We start from the raw sequence: 20,208 nt of genomic DNA, 5'->3' as shown, positions 1-20,208 counted from the left end.
AAACTTGGACAAATGGATGTTAGAGTCTAATATGACAGTTTATTCTTGCTGCCAGTTCTGACTGATTCATTCATAATTTTTTCCAAGTTTGCAAACTGCTAAATGTAACGTCATCATTTTTAACTTTGAGCATCTCTTGTTCACTTCAAGTATTGGAATGGCATATATATGTTGCTGCAGTTTTATTTTCTAGTGTGTAAGTTCTTTGAATTACATAATGAAACACACATGCCTTTTAAAAAAAAAACATTTGGCTAGTCACCTTTCATTTCTTGTCCACTTGGAAACTGGGATGCAATTGTTAGGTATAGTCAGTACAGAACCATGTTTTCTTACTTACCTGCAACGTACATATGTGTTGAATTATGAAGAGGGTTGTTTCTAGAGTTTGTTGGCGGGTTTAGCATTGTCTGAGATCCATCTCCTTTCTTACACTTTTTATATATAGGTCATGAAGCCAAACTGGTTGCTGTGTGCAGTGTTGCTGGTAGTGGGAAGCGCCAGTATCCAGGCACATGAAGATGAATTTGACCATGATAATGATGATGTAATAGATATTGAAGATGCCCTTGATGATGATGGTGTTGAAGAGGTAGAGGAACTGAAGCATGAACCCAGTACTCCTCCTCCACCCCCAAAGGTTTGGTTGATTTTTTGATTCCAGAGCAGTTCCCCAGCCAAAAATGATACTTGTTATAAATGTCCTCATTATTAAGGTTCGGTTAGATCTGCGGATTTCTAGTTATGGCTAACTTTGATTTTAACCTGCCTGGGAAATTTGCTGCTTGACTTTGACAAGTAACAATTGCTGCCTTGGAAGTAGATATATGGCAACTGCAATCACATTCTGACATACAGGAAAGACAACTCAGCCTGTTTATAGTTGGGAACACTTTGAAGGACTGAACGGTAATTTTATATATTTTATATGCAATTTTTTTTGTCTCAAGTGGCTTCCAAGGCAGCTAGCAGTAAAGAAAAATTACAGTAATGAAAAAAAAGTAACAGTTTAAACCTATTAATACATAAAAAGCACCAAGTACCTCTTAAATCCAGCAGGTATTGTTCCACAGAACAGAAATGTTGTTTACTTAGTTCTGAAGGCTTATAGGGCCTTATAGGGCTCTACTGTCACCTCAAAAGGGGCAGAGGCTGAAAAGACCCTTCCATGGATGCCATCCAGCCTCTTCAGGTTGGTTTTTGCAGGGTTCAGGCAGGTTGATCTGAATGGAGGTGGTCCTTCAGGTATGAACCATTAAGAGCAACACCAGCACCTTGAATTAATATGATGTGATTCATGGAATTATAAAAATTCATTCTAAATTAGCGTTGGCTAGAAAATATCACAGCCATGCTGCTGGCTGTAAATGTGGATAACAGAGAGAAATCTGAAAGACAAGCCAGAAATGCAGCATAGGTTTGTACTTGTTGCATGCCAAGTACTGGTCTTTTTGCTGCTTGGGTTGCTGGTTCTTTAAGGCCAATGAAGCAAGAAAGCAGTACCTTCAGCACCTGGCATGTTACTGCTCTGTGTTCTCAGCCTAAGGTCTGCAGTGGGGTGTGAAGCAACGGTACTGTTGATGACCTTCTGAAAAATATTTGACAAGGATGTACTGGGGTAAAGAGCTGTTGGGCTAAGTTGGTAATTACGTTATCAAGCTAGAAGTATAATAATCTGATGCAAGAATAATAATAATGAAAATCAAGAGTACAAATAATTTTAAATTTTTTTTACAATATGTCTACCCTCCATTTCTGTTCGCACAAGGGCCACCTAGGATTTGATAATTAGAAATGCTTACAAATAATTTACTGATACAATTTTTTATCAATAAATGTATATTGCATGTTCTTCCTCATCAGGTAACTTACAAAGCCCCAGTCCCAACAGGAGAAGTTCATTATACTGAGAACTTTGATAAAGGAACTTTAGCAGGGTAAGTGCTAGTCCAAAGAAGCATTCTTGAATTGTATCAGGAAATTATTAACTAAAATGTAACTGTTGAGCAGCCAAATTTAAATATGTGTTGTTGTTGTTTTGCAGTCAGTGCCTTTGTTGTAATCTTTGGTTTTTAATTTCAGATGGGTCCTTTCCAAAGCTAAGAAGGAGGATACGGATGATGAAATTGCCAAATATGATGGTGAGTACAGCACCTTGCTCTTCTGTGTGTTGTGAACAGAAATCTTACATTTTGGGGGCACCAATATTGTCGTTTAGATTTTAGTTCCCCCCCCCCCAGCCATTATAAAACATAGATTATACATACTTCCCATGTTCATTTGTCAAGATAGTTGTCAAGATAAAACAATGATTTTTTTATTGTGGGATCCTGCATGGCAGGGTGTTGGACTGGATGGCCCTTGTAGTCTCTTCCAACCTTGTGTGATTTTGTGATTTGTCTTGCAAAATGATATTGATACTCTTAAGTTACTACATGTTTTGTAGCTAAGACTCTGAATCTTGTAGAGCTGATTTGTCAGACTTCCCCCACAGTGAACGTTTGTGGCCCTGCTTAATGGAGAAAAGATTCATGTGAAATCTCTACCCGCTATATTTACATAACAAAGAGTATAAGGGGTTTTATTTCTTGGAATGAGTTCAATTATTATTTTAAAAATAAAATGTATACTTCTTAGTATTCATTATGAAACCTACTTTTTGTGTAGTTGAATTTGTGTATGTTTAAGTAGGGTATAAAGCAAGCTGAGATCCTAATAAAAGAAATGTAGTTATTCTTAAGTCCACTGAAATAAACTTGTCCCATTGACTTAAATGGGACTAAAGCTGCCTTTGCCTTTATGCCTGTCTATTCATGTGCCATAGAGACTTAATTTTCACTGCAGTGGTAAACTTGTGCCTGGGTACTACTACTTCACAAGAATTTTGTAAAAGTGTGCATGCCATAGAGTAGGATTTTAATCTAGCCGTCTCCCTGACATGCTACTTTCTATTTTAAAGTATGTTTTTGAAAGGAGGGACCATTCAGTTAAGACCTCACCTGCAATATAAAGTGGCACAAACCAAACATAATGGGTTAAATCTTGCTGCTCAGGTGAGGGAAGTGCTGCCATCAGTCCAATGTGACTCCAGCTAATGGGATGTACCACCCTAGGATACAATCTAGCCAGAACTGGGCCAGAATCCTTCAAGAGCATTGAAATTTACACCTCCTCACCAAGAGTTTTCTCTTGGTACCTCCACCATTATTATTTTTTTGCTTACAGTACTTAGCTCTCTTTGTAAAAGTTTCTTTTACTACCTTTTGGAATTATTCATGTGGAAAATGTTAAGCTACAATTGAAGGACTACACAGTCATTTTAGGAAACAAACTGTGTACAGGAAATTAGTAGCCGGCTCATGGATTTTCATGGATTTCTGAAAAATGCACACGGACTTTAAGTTATGATATTAACGTTTTCTGCCTGTATTCACCCTCATGAATAAATCCAGTGGCACCTACATAGAAGACTTCTTGCATTAAAGCATGCTTTTTAGAGCCCTGTGCGCTTGAGTCTGACATGGATTAGTATCAGTGTAAAGTGGCTCCTAGTTGTACCCATTTCATTTAGCATTGTGCTTCTAGATAGCAGTTGGGCTGTATGCCTCAGCAGAGTTATGTCATCTGTATGTTTGCCTCTGCTCGTGAACTTAATCTGTTGATTATTGCTATCAGCAGTAACAAAATAGTGAACAAGTGCTCTCCTGTAGAATATGTTGAGTAATTTTACCCAATGGAATATAAATATGACTGGAAATTATGTAGAATCCTGTATTGTTCACAGTGGCAGTCTAGCTTTACTATGAAATATAAAAGTTAAGAGCCAGGAGCTGCTTGATACTTTATATTGTTTCTTACAGGCAAATGGGAAGTACAAGAGATGAAGGAAACTAAACTACCAGGGGACAAAGGGCTTGTGCTGCTGTCCCGAGCTAAACATCATGCAATCTCTGCCAAACTTAACAAGCCCTTTGTCTTTGATACGAAACCTCTCATTGTTCAGTAAGTGAACGCTTGTGATGCCACAGATCTGTCTCCTGTTTCTAGAGTGATATAGCACTTTTTTAAAAAAATGGATCTTTACCCTTTTTAAAGAGGTGACAGATTCATGCTGAACTTTAAAAGAGAGAAGAAAAAAATAAGTTTGGCATTCTGCCTGAATATTTGGGGTGGGTGGATAAGGAGCAAGATAGATAACCAAATTCAGTGGCAGGACTAAACTACTGTGAGTCCTCCTGAATGTGCCCTATTTGTGAAATATGCAAACTGCAAAAAACCAAAAAACCCTGAGGTACTATACAAGGGAAGAAGGGAAACCACAGTTTGAATCCAGTGTACTGTCAGCTGAAATAATGTGGCTTTTTTGCCATCCCCCCCATCTCTTCTGGCCTCTAGAAAGTTGATTCCTCTGATTGCTGGGCCTGTGTGGAGAAACAGCCATGGGGGGTGGGGTGGAGCCTGATTTTGCATCTTTCCTCCTCTTCACTCTAGTCGCCAAACCCACATGACATCTGGCAGTAGTTGAGACCATATCTCAGCATAGTTGCATTTTAGTCTGGTTTGCTTGCTGATTTTGAAAAATCATACCTGCACAAGTAACACTTGTACTGAATAAGTTTGTCATTTAAAGGTATTAAGGGAAAGCTTGTTGCAGTGCAAGGCAAACTGCAAGTATAATAAAAAACCTTTCAGTCAGGAAACGATTTCAATATGATAGGTAGTGAGTGAATTACAAGATATGATCATGTTTGACTCTAACAGCAAAGATTCCTAGTAAGACAAAATAATCAGTTGGGCTGGGATTGTAGAATGGGGGTGGATGGGGGTTACATTGTATCTACTGAGGAGCCAGGTAAACTTTCCCACCATTTAAAGCCCGGCTCCTCCATTAAGATACATTGCGAAGATCACACTAAAGAATCTGAATGCAGCCACTTCCCTATATCTTTTATATGGAGGAGGATGGGGCGACCCCTTCCAGACCCCATAACTCTGGACCCCCTGGCCCAATCTTTACCAAACATGGGGGTTCTTGCTAGGAGAGTTCCTTTTAGCTACCTTGAAAATTTGGGACCTCTACCTGTACAAATGCCCCCCAGGAGCCGCAGAAAGCCCCATAGGCTTTATTAGACCCGGATTTTTTTGAAAACACGGAAAAAAGCCAAATTCCCATATTTACCGGTATGGGAATTTCAGCTCTTCAGGTTTTCCTGGAAAAAAACTGGGTCCAATAAACCCAAACCTGAATTTTAACGTTGTTGTTTTTTGCACAGCCCTACTTGATAGACCAATTATCTGATTCAGTACGAGGCAGATTTATGTGTATCAGGACTTTGGAATACATCCTACTTTTTATTAGTACTGCTGAGAAAGTATAGTTGCTAATGTAATCTAAAGAAAGTTCTATAATAGAGAAACTGGTATTAAGTTTTGCTATCTTTCTTAATATCTGAAATTGACTTCAGGAGCAAAATGAGGGCGTTTTGTGATTCTGTGTTTTCTGGTTTTATCATCCAAATTAAATCAGGTATGAAGTCAGTTTCCAGAATGGGATTGAATGTGGTGGTGCATATGTGAAGCTGCTTTCCAAAACCTCTGAACTGAATCTGGTCAGTGATATGCATGCTGTTTTCAGTAACATATTTAAAATTGTTGGTTACTAGCTTTAGCCCCTAATTTTGGGCTTCGCTCCATTTCTGTGTACAAATTGTATATTGGGAGAGTGGTGGTGGTACTTGTCAGTCACAAATCTTAACAAATTTAACATAAATTATGCAATCTTTTTTAAGATCTTCTTAGACAACACACGCTGCATAAACTGCATGTATTTCTTGTGTCAGTTCCACTGTACTTGGGGATTAGCACCTTGAAGTTCTCTTTAAGAATCTGTGGTTTATAATATTAGAGTACCATGAATTTTTTTTGTTCTCTGAAAGAAGAAAAGATACTCTAACACGGGAAATCTCTTTGTTAGATTTTAATTAGTTTATCAGTTGATAAAGTCAGTCTATGGTAGGGTCTTGAATTGTTTAACTGAGCATAGGTAGAATGAAACTATCCATGAGCTATGCCATATTTTGAAGTTATTCATCCTAGTTAAAAGCTCTTTCTGTGTTTATTTTTTAAAGGATCAGTTCCATGACAAAACTCCCTATACAATCATGTTTGGCCCGGACAAATGTGGGGAAGATTACAAATTGCACTTCATCTTCCGGCACAAGAGCCCCAAGACTGGCAAATATGAGGAGAAGCATGCAAAACGTCCTGATGCAGATCTGAAAAACTACTTTACAGATAAAAAGACTCATCTTTATACATTGGGTAAAGCAACTGTATATTTGTTTACTGTACTTGTACCCTGCCTTTCCTCCCAGTGGGGACTGAAGTGATTCACATTGTTCTCCTCTCCTCCATTTTTATCCTCACAATAACTCTGAGATTAGGCTGAGAGTGTTTATCTGGCCAAAAGTCACCCAGAAAGCTTTCATAGCAGAAGTGGGGTTTCGAACCAGGATCTACCAGTTCCTAGTCCAACACTATAACCAGTACGCCATGAGGCTTTCATATTTGGTGGTGGGTTTTTTTTTGTTAGAAGTCCATATCTCTTATGGATGGCAAGAGAAAGGGTGTCTTGGGGCATTGACTTTTAACACGGAACTGTGCTGTAAAGAAAGAAGTGAAGAACTGGCTTTTTCTTTATTTTTCCCATGCACCTTTAGTGGTAAAGCATTCTTATGCTGCTCTTGCCTGAAAATCTAGGGTTAACTGTCTCTAAGAACACTCAGTTGACAATTCTACTTTAAATATAAGGATTCCAAAGATCTGCTGTACTGTTGAATTAAGGTAATGCAGTTATTAGTTTCTGTTTCCTGTCACATACATTGCTGGATGGTATTGCTTAGCTGAGACAGAAACACCTACAGGAGAGAAGGTAGTTGCCACCTGAAGAGGATACTAGATTAAAGATGGAAAGCAGGAGTTTCTTTTTTCTTTTCATTACTATCTCCTTAAATGTATCAATTTTCTCTTTATTTTCCTTGGGTGCACTTCTAGTTTTGAACCCAGACAACAGCTTTGAAATCCTCGTTGATCAAAATGTTGTAAATAGTGGGAATCTGCTGTCTGATGTGACTCCTCCTGTGAATCCTCCTCAAGAGATAGAGGACCCAAATGATCAGAAGCCGGAGGATTGGGATGAGAGAGCCAAGATTCCAGATCCAGATGCAGTTAAACCAGATGATTGGTGAGTAGGTGGTGGAATAAGGAGCCTTGGGAGATGTTGTGTGATAATCTACTGTGACATCTTTGTCAGGTACTTCTACAGACAAAGGTATAAATGATGGGCAATTTTTAATAGAATATCTAGCATATCTAAGAGTATAGTCATTCCAGAATGTTGTATTTCTATTATGGGTAGGATCCAGTTATACTCAGTTGTAGCATCTCTGGATCTTTCCCATGTGCTCCTCCCTCCAGCAATACTTTCTGACCCCAGAGACGTATATTCCCAGGGGTTGCAATATTCATGTGGGCTGCTATCTGTGTGGATTGGCAGGTTGCAGTGGGGTGGACAAGGAGATGAAATCACACTCTTTGTCTCTTCTGTCAGCACCGCTCTGCTGACCAAAGAGGTAGAAGAGGGTGATCTCACACCCTTCCCCTCCCTATTGCAATCTGTTAACCCTTGCATGTGTCGCAATCTTGTGAATAATTTTTTTTGGGGGGTGAGAAATGATTATTCGGGGGAAGGAAACGTCAAAAAGATCCATGGCCATCACCAGCTTCCACTGATGGATCACTTGATCTGTCAAGTCTGAAGCAGGCAGATTGTTGATGTGGTCATCTTGTGGGTAGAGTGGAGATGGGCTGGCAGTACTTCTCTGTCCCTGTACTCTGTGCTTATTTGGTCACGGCTCAGCCACATTGCTTTGTTGAGAAATCTCCTGCAGCTGTAGAAGCTGCATAAGTGCATTCGAACACATACTGGCTGCAGTGGGGTGAGTGGTCCAACTTCAGTAATTGTACAAGCCTGCACTCATGCTGTAAGCTAACTGCAGGCAGCTAGCTCTCTGCTTCATTCTTACAGAGGAAAGAGCAGGTTAGAGATCAGAAAGGCCTAGGTCATGGTGCCATAATCCACCCTTCATGCTGCCATTGCTGCCACTGTTACCAGTGTCGTGGCTGGTGAGGTAAGCCCAGTGGAACTGGCAGCATTTGCTCAGTACCATCTGTGCCCAGAACTTTCATCATCTGATTTGCCTCCTAGTCTTTAGCCAGGTGGGGGCAGTGGTGGTGAAAACATACTTGGGCCAAGCAAGTAATTTATCTGCCAATTCATCTGGTCTCCATGGTTAATAAGTACTGTGGGAGTATGTTAGTGTGCATGAGAGCAAATGAGGGAGTGAGTAGATCTGTGTTTCATGTGTGCATATATCATGAGTGTGTTGTGCATTAGTGTTGTGTTTTGTATATCTGCATGAGTGTTATAATAAAGAGAGACTGGTCCTCTGTCCTTTGCCTATCAGGGATAAGATAATGAGTTTTATCGAGATAGGAAGGTGTATGCTTCTGTTTCTGCTTGTGTTGCTGCAGAAAAGTAAATTTTAGCTATACCTTCGTGCTTCTAAGGGACAGAGTCCTCAGGGACAGCATGAGGGGCAAATTGAGCCTACAGCAGGAGGGGGGAGCATTGGTTGACCTCCATTTCTGGAAAACTTTGGCAGGATTCAACTCATAGTCCAGGAGTACCCAGTGTGGGGCATGTGGGGCCATGTACATTTGGGCTTCCTGTGTGTGTTGCTCTACCTCCCATAGTAGCCATTTTGTGGTTTCCTTTGCTTCCCATGGCTGCTATTTTGTAGTTGCACCCACGATTCTATGTGAGAATTCCAAAAGTACACATAGGCACAAAAAGGTTGGAGCCCCGTGCCATAGTCTGCCCACTCTGGTTTATTTCAAGTAACTTTCTAAGGTTATTATGAACTTCCTGGAAGTAGAAACTTTAAAGAGCCATTTATTACCATTTTTGCTCATGAGCAAAGTAGTTGGCTCCTGTTCACTCTTTCAGGATGATTTTCACCATTATTTTTGATTTGGTGACGTGGCCACTAAAATAAAATCTGCTGAAAGCTGATATCGCCATTAGGACTGTGCATATCGGTTTTACCGAGCTGCAAATAAACCCGAAATAAGCCCTTTCGGTTTTATCCAGGTTTAATTGCAGCCGAATAGGGGGAAAGGGGAATCTCCCCAGAGCCGGATACCCCCTTCCCGAATAACCTGAATAGGTATTTGGGTTATTCAGGAGTCCTGGGAAGGCAGGCAGCGGGATCTTCACTTAGATCCACGCTGCCAGCTTTGCGCCCTCCCCGCCCCCGCCTTCCTATTTAAGAAGCTTGCAGCCTTGGGCCATAGAGGTCCAAGGTAGCAAGTTTCTCTAACAGGAAGGCAGGGGAGCGTTCTTTTTGCCGCTGACAGCAACTAAAGGAACTCTCCCCTGCCTTCCTATCTGTGCCAAAATTTTTCAGTATTTTTCAGGTTCGGGTTTATTAACCTGAGAATTTTTTTTTTTAATTGGGGGTTTCTGGATTTTTTTGAAAATTTTCAGGTTCAATAAACCCGAACCCGAAAAATACCAGGAAAAAAATCAGTGCACACTCCTAAGCGCCATCTGAGGCTGAAAAATGTCATGGCAAATGAGATTTCAGTATACTTGAATTAACATATGCAAAGTTAATGGTGTGGTATCTTTTCTGCCATCCTCTAGGGATGAAGATGCTCCTGCTAAGATTCCAGATGAGGATGCTGTGAAGCCAGAAGGCTGGTTAGATGACGAGCCAGAATATGTTGCTGACCCTGATGCAGAGAAACCAGAGGATTGGTAAATTAACCTTGATTTCCCTAAATTGATGTGTGGTGTTACAAGCTTTCCAAACTGGAAATTCGGAATCTTTTCCCCTTGCAATTGGCTGAAGCAGCAAGTGAGATAGTATGGACCTCCAGATTGGGCTACTGTAACTTGCTCTACGCAGGGCTACCCTTGATGCTGCTCTGGAAATTTCAGTTAGTCCAGAATGCAGTGGTGCGGGTCCTTGGACCTCATGGAGAGCACACATACAACCAGTGCTCCACCAGCTGCACTGGCTGCCAGTCGGGCACCGGGTCAGGTTCAAGGTTTTGGTGTTAACTTTTAAAGCCCTAGTCTGGGGCCATCATATTTGCGGGACCTCCTCTCTTGGTATACTCCTCCCAAAGGGGGGGTTGCTCAGCTGGCAACAACTTACTGGTGGTCCCTGGCCCCAAAAGTGCCTGGCTTCCTCAGCTACAGCCAGAGCCTTTTTAGCTCTGGCTCCAGCCTGGTGGAACCCTATCTAAATGAGACCAGGGCCCTGCGGGACCTGGTTACATTCCGCAGGGCCTGTAAGACAGATATTCCACCAGGCCCTTAGTTGGTGACAGCGATGGTTCCCCTCTAGCTGGCTTCCCCCTTTCCCTCTTTGGTTTCCTCTCCTTTTTCTTTTCCCCCCTTTCATCCCCTCCCTGATTGCTCTCCCCGTTTGTGCCATCGGTTTTATGAAAGTTCTGTCTGGTGCTTTACATTTGACAATTTTAACTGTTGATATATGTTTGTATGAGATCTCCCTTTTAATTGTATCTTTTCATGTTGGACAAACTGTTGTAGGTCACAGGCATACTTAATTTTATTCTAAAAAACACACCACATGCAGTCTTAAAACAAAGTTTCCTTTTTTCAGGGATGAAGATATGGATGGGGAGTGGGAGGCACCTCAGATTGCAAATCCCAAATGTGAGTCGGCTCCTGGCTGTGGTGTCTGGCAGCGGCCCACGATTGACAATCCTAACTATAAAGGCAAATGGAAGCCTCCCATGATCGATAACCCTAACTACCAGGTAAACTCTTTTATATTCTGGAGTATTTGTTTAGATTCACCCAATTCTTCTTCCCAGTGGGGAGCTCAAGCCTGGCCCAAGGTCATCCAGCAAGTTTCTGTGGAAGAGTGGGGGATTCAAACTTGAGTGTCCCAGATCCTAATCAGTAGAAAAGAGCAAGAGTCCAGTAGCACCTTAAAGATTTACAAAATTTCTGACAGGGTATGAGTTTTCCTGAGCCACAGCTCATTTCTTCAGATGCAACTAGAATGTGAGTCCATCCTTAAGTAGAGAAGAGTGAATTAGAAGCACAATGGCAATGTAAATGTAAAAGGCAAGTAAATTACATTAGCAGGCATGATTGGATTAGGTGTGATATGTGCCTGTTAATGTCATTTACTTGCTTTTGACATTTACGTTGCCATTGTGCTTCTAATTCACTCTACTTAAGGATGAACTCACATTCTAGTTGCATCTGAAGAAATGAGCTGTGGCTCACAAACGGTCACACTCTGTCATACCCTGCCAGAAATTTTGTTAGTCTTTAAGGTGCTACTGGACTCTTCCTCTTCTCTACTGCTATTGACAGACTAACATGGCTACCCATCGTGATCTAGGTCCTAATCAGACATTCTAAACTACTACACTATTCTGGCTTTCTATATAGAAAGTATTTTTAGACTTCAGTTAAGGTACATTTTGTATTTTGAGCTAGTTTATATTAAATTGCTTATGTGAAACGATATATGTTGTATAAAGGCATGACAGGAGTGTAAACTGCTTTATAGTCATACATGCCTTTTTCAGGCATGGGAAGTGACTAACTTTGTCTCCACCCCCTGCACTGCAGATACAGTGGTGTACAAAAGCAGTGCTGGGGCTCTGCACCGGCATAAATGGCCCTTATGCCAGCATATCTACCAGATATGCCGGCGTAGAAGTCAGTCCGCCCCATGCCCCTTTGTGACCCCCTGTCCTTAGGATTGCACTGAAAATTACTTACTCTAACTAGTAGCAGTCTCACCAAGGACCTGAAACAAAGGTCGTTCCTACCGCCGCTTTCAGAAATCTTTTAAACTTGAGATGTGAGGGATTGAATCTGGGACCTTCTTTGATGAGGAAGCATTTTACAGGCAGAACACAGCTGCAAATGTAGGGAAAACAGTAAAATGTTAACTGGGAAAACTTTCAGTGGAAAATCTTTACATGCACAGTTTATATGGCAGTAATGGAATTCTGGATAAAAACTGTGAAGAAAATGAAGGCTTCAGATATGCTGACCCATTCATGAATCTCTTGCAGGCTCAGTGAATCCAAATATTTGTGCTAAAATTAATTGGTGTCTGCATTTTTCTAGGGTATCTGGAAGCCAAGGAAGATTCCAAACCCAGATTTCTTTGAAGATTTGGAGCCTTTCAAAATGACTCCCTTTAGTGCTCTGGGGCTTGAATTATGGTCTATGACTTCCGACATATTCTTTGATAACTTCATCATCTGCACAGATCGGGCAGTGGCCGATGACTGGGGTAATGATGGATGGGGTCTGAAGAAGGCAGCTGATGGTGCAGCTGAGGTAAGGAGTACAGCTTGTTTCTTTTCTTGGTGTGAGGAGGAACAACAGAATGGAAGCCAGTATTTGCCTTTTCTTCCCATTCTGAGTTGTGAATAGTTTCTTGGTTGTTTGTTTTTAAATATTCACGTTCAAGAGTGAGCATCAAGCAGAATTTTGTCTTCTCTGTTGGTATGACTTTTAGGGAGATTTTCCACAACATATTTGAGATAGATAAGTATCTTGTTTTACTGTTTAGAAGCATAGGTTTAAAAATTGACTGACTTAAGGTCAGACAGTAGGTCTTTGAGATAAAGGTTTTCTATTCCAAGGATTTGGTGTTGACAATGATAATATATGCCCTGACCTGGATAGCCCCAGGCTAGCCTGATCTTTTCAGATCTCAGAAGCTGAGCAGGGTCAGCCCTGGTTAGTATTTGGATGGGTAACTTCCAAGGAATTCCAGGGTTGTGATGCAGAGGCAGGCAATGGCAGACCTCCTTCAAATGTCCCTTGCTTTGAAAACCCTACAAGGTCATCATAAGCCAGCTGTGACTTGATGAAACACACACAAAAAAAGACCATATAATGAAAGGTTCTCATTAACATAGATGTGGCAGTTTTCTGCCAAGCTCTTTTGCTTGGTCGCTTAGAGAAAATTCTTAATATTAAAGCAGTTTTGTTAGGAATTGTTACTGGTTGGGGTTTTGTATTTAATAAATGGTAATTCACTGTTAAGAGTAACCCTATTGTGATTTTAAGATTCTTAAATACTGATGCATTGAATGTTAGTAATTCAGAGAAATACTTAGGCTGACTGTTAACCCTGTATGGCATTTATGCTCTCTTATATTGACACTAGCAGAATATATAACTTTAGGTTTTGATTTGTCTTCTAGCCTGGCGTTGTGGGTCAAATGATGGCAGCTGCTGAAGAGCGTCCTTGGCTTTGGGTAGTTTACATCCTGACTGTGGCTCTGCCTGTGTTTCTTGTCGTCCTCTTCTGCTGCTCTGGAAAGGTATGTGCTCTGAAAAGAACTTGAGGTGTATCTGGTAGGATCACAACAACAAAAATTTCTGAGAAGCAGTTGATTGTGGAGCTGTTTTGGCAATTGTTTCAGAAACAACCAAGTGCTGCAGAGTACAAAAAGACTGATGCCCCTCAACCAGATGTCAATGAAGAAGAGAAGGTAGAAGAAAGAGACAAGGGAGAAGCAGAGGAAGAAGAGGAAGAAATGAATGAAGAAAAGCCAGGTAACCCAAATGAATTCAGGAGTAGAAAAATTACTGAGATTTCTCATTTGTAAGAAGTGATTTATGAAGTTATATATGCACTTTAGAAGTGAAGCAGAAGAGTGATGGTGATGCAGGAACTGCAAGTCAGGAGGAGGAGGAGGAGGAAGAAGAAGAGGAGGAGGAGGAAGAGGAAGAAGAAGAAGAGGCAAGGAAACCCACTGTAGAGGTAAATATTGGATTGAAAACTTTGCCTTAAAAGAAGTATAAGTCTGTAATCAGTTGTAAACCCTTGCACAAGAATACCATGCAATGCAATGCTTTATAAATTGTGAATCACAAGCTCCCCTACCACCTGTTGATGAGACCACTTCTATAGCTTAGCCCTAAGTATTCCCATCTAGGACCTATTGTGTGAACTTTGAAAGTCCATTACAGTACAACCGTAAGATGCAAAAGAAAAACAAAACATATTTTTGAACTGTGTTCACAGAGATTAGGAAAGTACTGACAATTTATGTGGCTTAAATTTTATGTCAGTACAAAATTTCTGCTTATACATTTCTAATCTGGCAATCATCTGGGAAAACTCAGTTGGGTTTTGTCACATCCTCATTTCTCCAGTAATCAAGTTTTTGCTACAATCCAGTGTTCAGGGAATAATTGCAGTGAACCTAAATCTACCAGGTCAATAAGCCATCTAAACTCACTCTGTAATTTTGGAGCACTGCCCACCGTATTATGGTATATCACATGGAAGCACTGTTATAATAAAAGGTACCATTCCCCAGTGCAGCTACATGTGCAATAATTTTAAAGGTAAGTATTTTAAAGAGAACATTGTTACCATGATTGTCTCTGCTTGAAAGAAACAAATTGGTACTATCCTTTGGATGTTCCATTATTAAATTGTATTTTGTGGCAAAATGGGAGAAAACAAGTCTGGGCTTGCCACTAATTCTCCTGTTTGGTTTCAGGGGTGGATTGGTCAAAATGTGCAATTTATTTTGACACTTCCTAAATAAAATTGGGTACTAAATTGTTGCTATAATCAGATGAATTGAACTGAGCCATTGCACCTCAAACTGTGATTGTCTTAAGTATATAGCTTAGTAGTGTTGCTGTTTTTAAAAAATTGAGTCAATTGATTATTTTTTAGAAAAGTGTTCATGATCGCTCTTGGAACCTGCAGCCATAACAGAGTTTTGTAGGTAGATCCTATCGGAGTGAACACTAGAAAGTGGTGCTTTTTCCCAAGCTTCTGTTCTGCTCTTTGCCTTTTCTTTTTTGTCATAAAACAGCTTCTGCACCATCACATGCAAATAAATAATTGATCAGAAGCAAGGGCTGCTGGTGGTTGCTAGGCAGTGTTTTTCATGAGATGAGTTTTTTAAAATTCTTCTTCCAGTTGCGGAACTATCCCTCCTACTATGCTTGTATGAAGTTGAAATTTCATTTTAAGACATTTAAAAGAAGTATATTATATCTTGATCTTATTTTTAAAAATCTTACCTACATAAACCTTACTGATTTCTGTCCCCCTGGTTCTGTGGCTGTGGTCCAAAAGAGAAACAAATGTGCAGCCATGAAGTTCAGTTTGACTGGCAGCTGACAAGGCAAGCCACTGAACTTTTAAAAATAGCTTTTAAAAGAGGGGACATCCAGTCTCAGTCTTAGTTCATATTCCTCCTTTGGTCTACAGTAGAAAAGGCTAACAAAAACCAACAACAACCTTGAATTGCTACCATCAGGAATTCAAGATGAAATTCAGACGGGAAGGTAACGCCCTGGTTTGTTAATGTAGAGGTTGTATTATTTTGCCTTTTATAGGAAGAAGAAACTGCAAATAGATCCCCCAGAAACAGAAAACCAAGAAGAGATTGAAATACCCTAAGAACTTGATCTGGTTAATTTTCCCCAACATGGTTTTGGGAGAGGACCTTGGATACCTTATGCTGAAACTCAGAAAAAACCTCAAGACTTCACCATCCACAGGTTCCTGTCAAATGCTCTTCAATGTACATGAGTGTTTAGCAGTAAAATATTCGCAGTTGTGTTTTTAAATAGAGTATTCCTGTAGAAAGAGTGCATTTAACACAACCAGCTATGGATTTCTGGAATGTTACATGAACTAATGTTTTTCTTTTGTGTTTAAATAATTGTTTTGTTTTAAATAGAATGATAGATTTGCCTGTCTCAAACTTGGCTTAAATTAATGCATTAACCTATCAATGGAAATGAACATCAGACCATAGAAAAATGCTAGCTGGTGTGCAGCTTTTATAATTCCTTTTTATTTTTTACAAATATGGACATTCTTAAACCATATTTCTCTTAATTTGATCATGTTAAAGCAAAGCTGTCAATGCAATGCATTACCTTTTCCATTTCAGTCAAAAATAGAACGGGCAATTAAAATTCATTAGAAGAAACAATGTCAAGTGTTCAAATACTTTTTCCTCCTTTTTCATTGGAGAAAAAAAACATAGGCCATGAACTATCCATGTTGGGCATGGGTACCATCTACTTAATACAGTATTTTCAGTTGGTCTGATTTTTGGGAGCAGGTTTTGATTTAAGGTACTAAGACTGAGACTGGATGTCCTGTTGGTTTAGTACTTAAACTCTTACCAGAATGGAGTTTGTTTCAATTGTGTGTTGGGTTTTCTATTATTCTTCCTTGGTTTTAAAATACTTTCCTCCCATTACTGCTTCTGCTGTTCCACAGTTCCTGCAGAATGCAGCATGGCTGCTACAGAAACACATATGTTCAGCTCACCGTTAAGTCTGTTCAGTTTTATTTTTAAATCTCAAAAGATAGAACTGTTTGTGAGGTCCAAATGCTGTGGACAGGGCAGTGTTGCTAACTTTCTCATTGTTGCCATTATATGTACGCTAATGTCAGAGACAAGATGAGCAAAGCAGAGGCAAGATAATCTAAAAGACTTGCACCCAAAAGCAGATGTCAGTATTTGTGGCTAAAGGAGGAGCATGTAAAACAAATTGTTGGGTATATGTAACAGTTTGAGTCTCGATCTGCTCTTCATGTATCAAACTATATTGTGAATTTAGGGGGTTCCAATTCCAGCTGAATAAATTTTTTTTAAAAAAATTGTTTCATTGAGTATCTAGCAGTTCAAATCCCTTTTTGTGTAGAATACAGACAACTATCACAATGTATACCTCTAAGAGGATAAAACTGTAATCCCTTCACTGTATTAGAGCATGTCAGGTAAAGGGTCAGATTAGCTGCCTTGAGTGCTGTCTGTTCTCTGTTTAAGCCTATATGGGCAAAATTGTTTTGTGCACTGAATAGAAACACTCCAGGTTTTTACTCATGGATAAATAAATAAAAATTCTCAAAGTGGTCAAACTAGTTCAGAAAACATTTTTAATGGCTGCCTGGTTAAAAGAGCTTTGGCTGCATATGTGAGGTATGATTATCTTATTCAAATTCACATATGCCCTACTGACCTTGACATGGTCAGTGCATAGATATTCCAAGCCAGCTAAAAGTCTACTTGTGGACCATTTTATTTAGAAATAAAGTCTTGCGCACCTTGTTAAACTTTGCTTATTACCTGTTATTTCCACAATGTCACTGCTGCCTTATTGGGAGCTATAGGGCTTACAGGCATGGCTTTCTGAATTAGCTCTTTTTAGTCACTGATCTGAAACTTTGTTTAGACAGCAGGTTAAAAATGGAACTGCTGTCCATGTTTGTCTCCTGTCTTATTCCAATTCATAGGTGATATGCATTGACCATTTACTGTGTGTACTGTTTTAACATGTTTGAGTTGATACTGTCTGTTTTTGTGCACAGTACTTCAGCAACTCCTTTTTTCTTCTGTGAAACGTGTTCCTTTTTCTCCAGCACACTGTGAGAAATGAAATACTAATTTCATTTTAAAACAAAGCTCTTGAGACAATGCTTAATTAAAACTAAACTTAACATGTTTTTTTCTGGCTTCCATATAACCTCTTCAGAAGGCTTTCCTGCTTGCATGTTCTGGCTCTTCTGATGTCAGTGAAATTTTAAAAGGCACTACAGTGACATTTTTGCAATCTGTTGCTTAAAATGTACTGCTTTAAAAACCTTTAGCCCAGTGTTTAACTGTGAACCCATATTAAGTAATGAGCCACACTGAGAGATGATTGGTGCATCAGCTGTTTCAGAACAAAGTAAGGATTCACCTGGTTTGCAGTTTTCAAATAACAGGCACTGATGCTTTCTGACCTGAAAGATGATTTTTTTTAAGTACTTCAGCATGAAATCTTTTCAGAATCTAAAATGGTACAATTAATTGATGGTGGGGAAGCAGAGTCGCAAACTGCATTAGGGTTTTTTTTTTTTTTTTTAAAGAAAATGTTCCCTTTCACAGAACATAACTTCAGATTCCACTGAATAGGATGCAATGGCTTATTCTTTTGTCTGGAAAATAGTTGCATTCTAGAAATTTCAAACCAATTTGTGTTAGTACTTTGGGTGTGAAAAGTTGATACTATTTAACAAGGTAATGCTCCTTCAGTGAATGTGGCATGCCTTCGGATATTTTACAGTGCTAACGTACGTAAATTAAAAGTACAGATGGTAAAATGCGTTGAGACTCATATTTTGGCTGTTACGGATGTCTCATGCAATCAGCCAGAAGTCTCATGCAATCAGTCATTAATGGGGAAAGGTATCCTAGTTCTCCAATGCTTGGCTTCACTTAATTTGTGGCAGTGAATATGGTGCTAATGACTACTTGGCACCCTTCTGCCGGCACTCTATAGTTTTCTAAGTGCCAGTACTGCATCTGTACAAATAGTTTCTGATACAATCCCCGCAAGTGTTAGTAGACAAGACTGAGACTTCTCAAAGTCCTGACTGTTAAAGAACTGAATATTCAGTATGCATACATAATATATTGGTTAAGTTATGAAGAAATGTAAGCTTACTCTGATTAATAAAGAAACACAAAATTATCTTTGTTTCATTTTGTCAAGTCTGCTATAACTTTTTAATATTTTGGTTTAAGGCAAAGTTAAGCTAGAGGAGACGACTCAGCAAGGACCTCTAAAGCAAGTCTTTCCTAAGTCTATGAGACCAGCCAGCACTGAGAGAGATGGACATTTATATAGTGCCATCAGGAGGCTAAAGGCACAAAAAATATTTTGCAATGTATCGTTCAGTTGTTGAAATTGCTAAATATCAAGCTATTGGCATGAATTGCATGCCCTTTCTTGGTTGAACTGGTAACCCTTTCAAAAAATAAAAGCAAGCAAATTTGTTCAAGTGACAAGATGGTTTTAGATGTCTGTATCTCAAGGTTCATTGAGTTTCTTTAGCTCTGTTCATTAAATTCCATAACGCTTTTGCTTGTTTATGCTGCATTGTATGGCTTGATCTGTCATAGCATCTGGAAGTCCATGGCAGGCTTAAAATAATTTTGAAACAGCAAAGCTCTAGGGAAAATAGAGACTATCAAGTCTTTTATCAAATAAACTAAACTTTAGTTAAAGTGGATTTACTTGTTAATGCTCTTAAGGCATGAAGCATTTAATATAGTCAGCTGAAGAACTGGATGAAAACAAAGGTGAGTGGCTTGCTTTATATATGCAGATTAGACCACAGAGACCTGGTTCTGATACTTGAACACATGAAGCTGCCTTATACTGAATCAGATCCTTGGTCCATCAAAATCAGTATTGTCTACTCTGACCAACAGCGGCTCTCCAGGGTCTCAGGCAGGGGTCTTTCACATCACCTGCTTGCCTAGTCCCTTTAACTGGAGATGCTAGGGATTGAACCTGGGAACTGCATGCCAAGCAGATGTTCTACCACTGAGCCACCGTAACCTCGGACCAGTGAAAACCTAACTCAGTGCTCCGAGTAAAATTGAGGGGGCAAGTGGAAAATAACACTACATTCATCTTAAGCTTGGGGTAAGGAGCAATGCAAGTACAGTGACTACATCTGTAGACTTTGGTATATTCATTTGGTGTGGTTAATGATTGTCAAAAATATTTTGAATGTGGCACCTAATACAAGCATAAAAATTGTGAAACTAGCATATTGACCTAGTACTTACCTGCATTTATTTATTTGAGTCAGTGCTGTGTGGGCCTGAACCTCTGTACTTGTTCTTCAGATTTCATAGGTTTTAACATCTTCAAGCACCTAGGAAAAATGCTGCTATTCCTATAGAAATGTGCTGTTATTTGGTTGTATTTCACAACCCGCTTCCAAGCTCTTAATAGTCTTAACTTGTCAGACACTGACATTTGAGCTTTGGTAGCAGACTGCCAACTTCCCTGTGAATCTGCGTATAAAGATCATCCACTGAGGTCTTCCAGAAGGTTGTAGGCAAACTAGTAGGCCTCCTGGTAACTGACCTACCTTTCACAATATTCTCCCTATGGCCTGGTTGCCATTAGGTGCCAAATTGTGCCTAGACGTTTGTGACAGCCTTCTACAGAACCACACACTGTATTGGGTTGTTTCATTGGGTAACTGTTGGTCTGCAGCGGAACAGTTAAATTTGAGCAAGAGT

The 20,208-nt window shown here is 39.8% G+C and overlaps 1 protein-coding gene across 1 annotated transcript; it reads left to right on the top strand.

Annotated features, from left to right (window-relative positions):
- The first annotated feature begins 448 nt into the window (after positions 1–448).
- Positions 449–15,873, top strand: CANX (calnexin). Its single transcript, XM_056865390.1, has 14 exons — positions 449–640; positions 1,864–1,937; positions 2,083–2,141; positions 3,861–4,002; positions 5,528–5,609; positions 6,129–6,321; positions 7,054–7,243; positions 9,767–9,880; positions 10,755–10,911; positions 12,248–12,463; positions 13,339–13,458; positions 13,561–13,693; positions 13,780–13,901; positions 15,503–15,873. Exons 1-14 carry the CDS (start codon positions 452–454, stop codon positions 15,554–15,556), a joined length of 1,845 nt encoding a protein of 614 aa, XP_056721368.1. The 5' UTR covers positions 449–451; the 3' UTR covers positions 15,557–15,873.
- The last annotated feature ends 4,335 nt before the right edge of the window (positions 15,874–20,208 follow it).

Source organism: Euleptes europaea, chromosome 1 (genome assembly GCF_029931775.1).
Source record: "Euleptes europaea isolate rEulEur1 chromosome 1, rEulEur1.hap1, whole genome shotgun sequence".
Classification (NCBI taxonomy): Eukaryota; Metazoa; Chordata; class Lepidosauria; order Squamata; family Sphaerodactylidae; genus Euleptes; species Euleptes europaea.
The sequence above is the reverse complement of the archived record's forward strand: the minus strand, read 5'-3'. Positions and strand labels throughout refer to the sequence as shown.

What these genes read in the sequence shown, in the direction of transcription:
- CANX (XM_056865390.1), top strand. Translation starts at nt 452, where the DNA reads ATGAAGCCAAACTGGTTGCTGTGTGCAGTGTTGCTGGTAGTGGGAAGC. An exon ending in GATAAAGGAACTTTAGCAGG is followed by an intron (nt 1,938 to 2,082) that starts GTAAGTGCTAGT and finishes TTTTAATTTCAG; the next exon opens with ATGGGTCCTTTCCAAAGCTA. An exon ending in AATGAATGAAGAAAAGCCAG is followed by an intron (nt 13,694 to 13,779) that starts GTAACCCAAATG and finishes TATGCACTTTAG; the next exon opens with AAGTGAAGCAGAAGAGTGAT.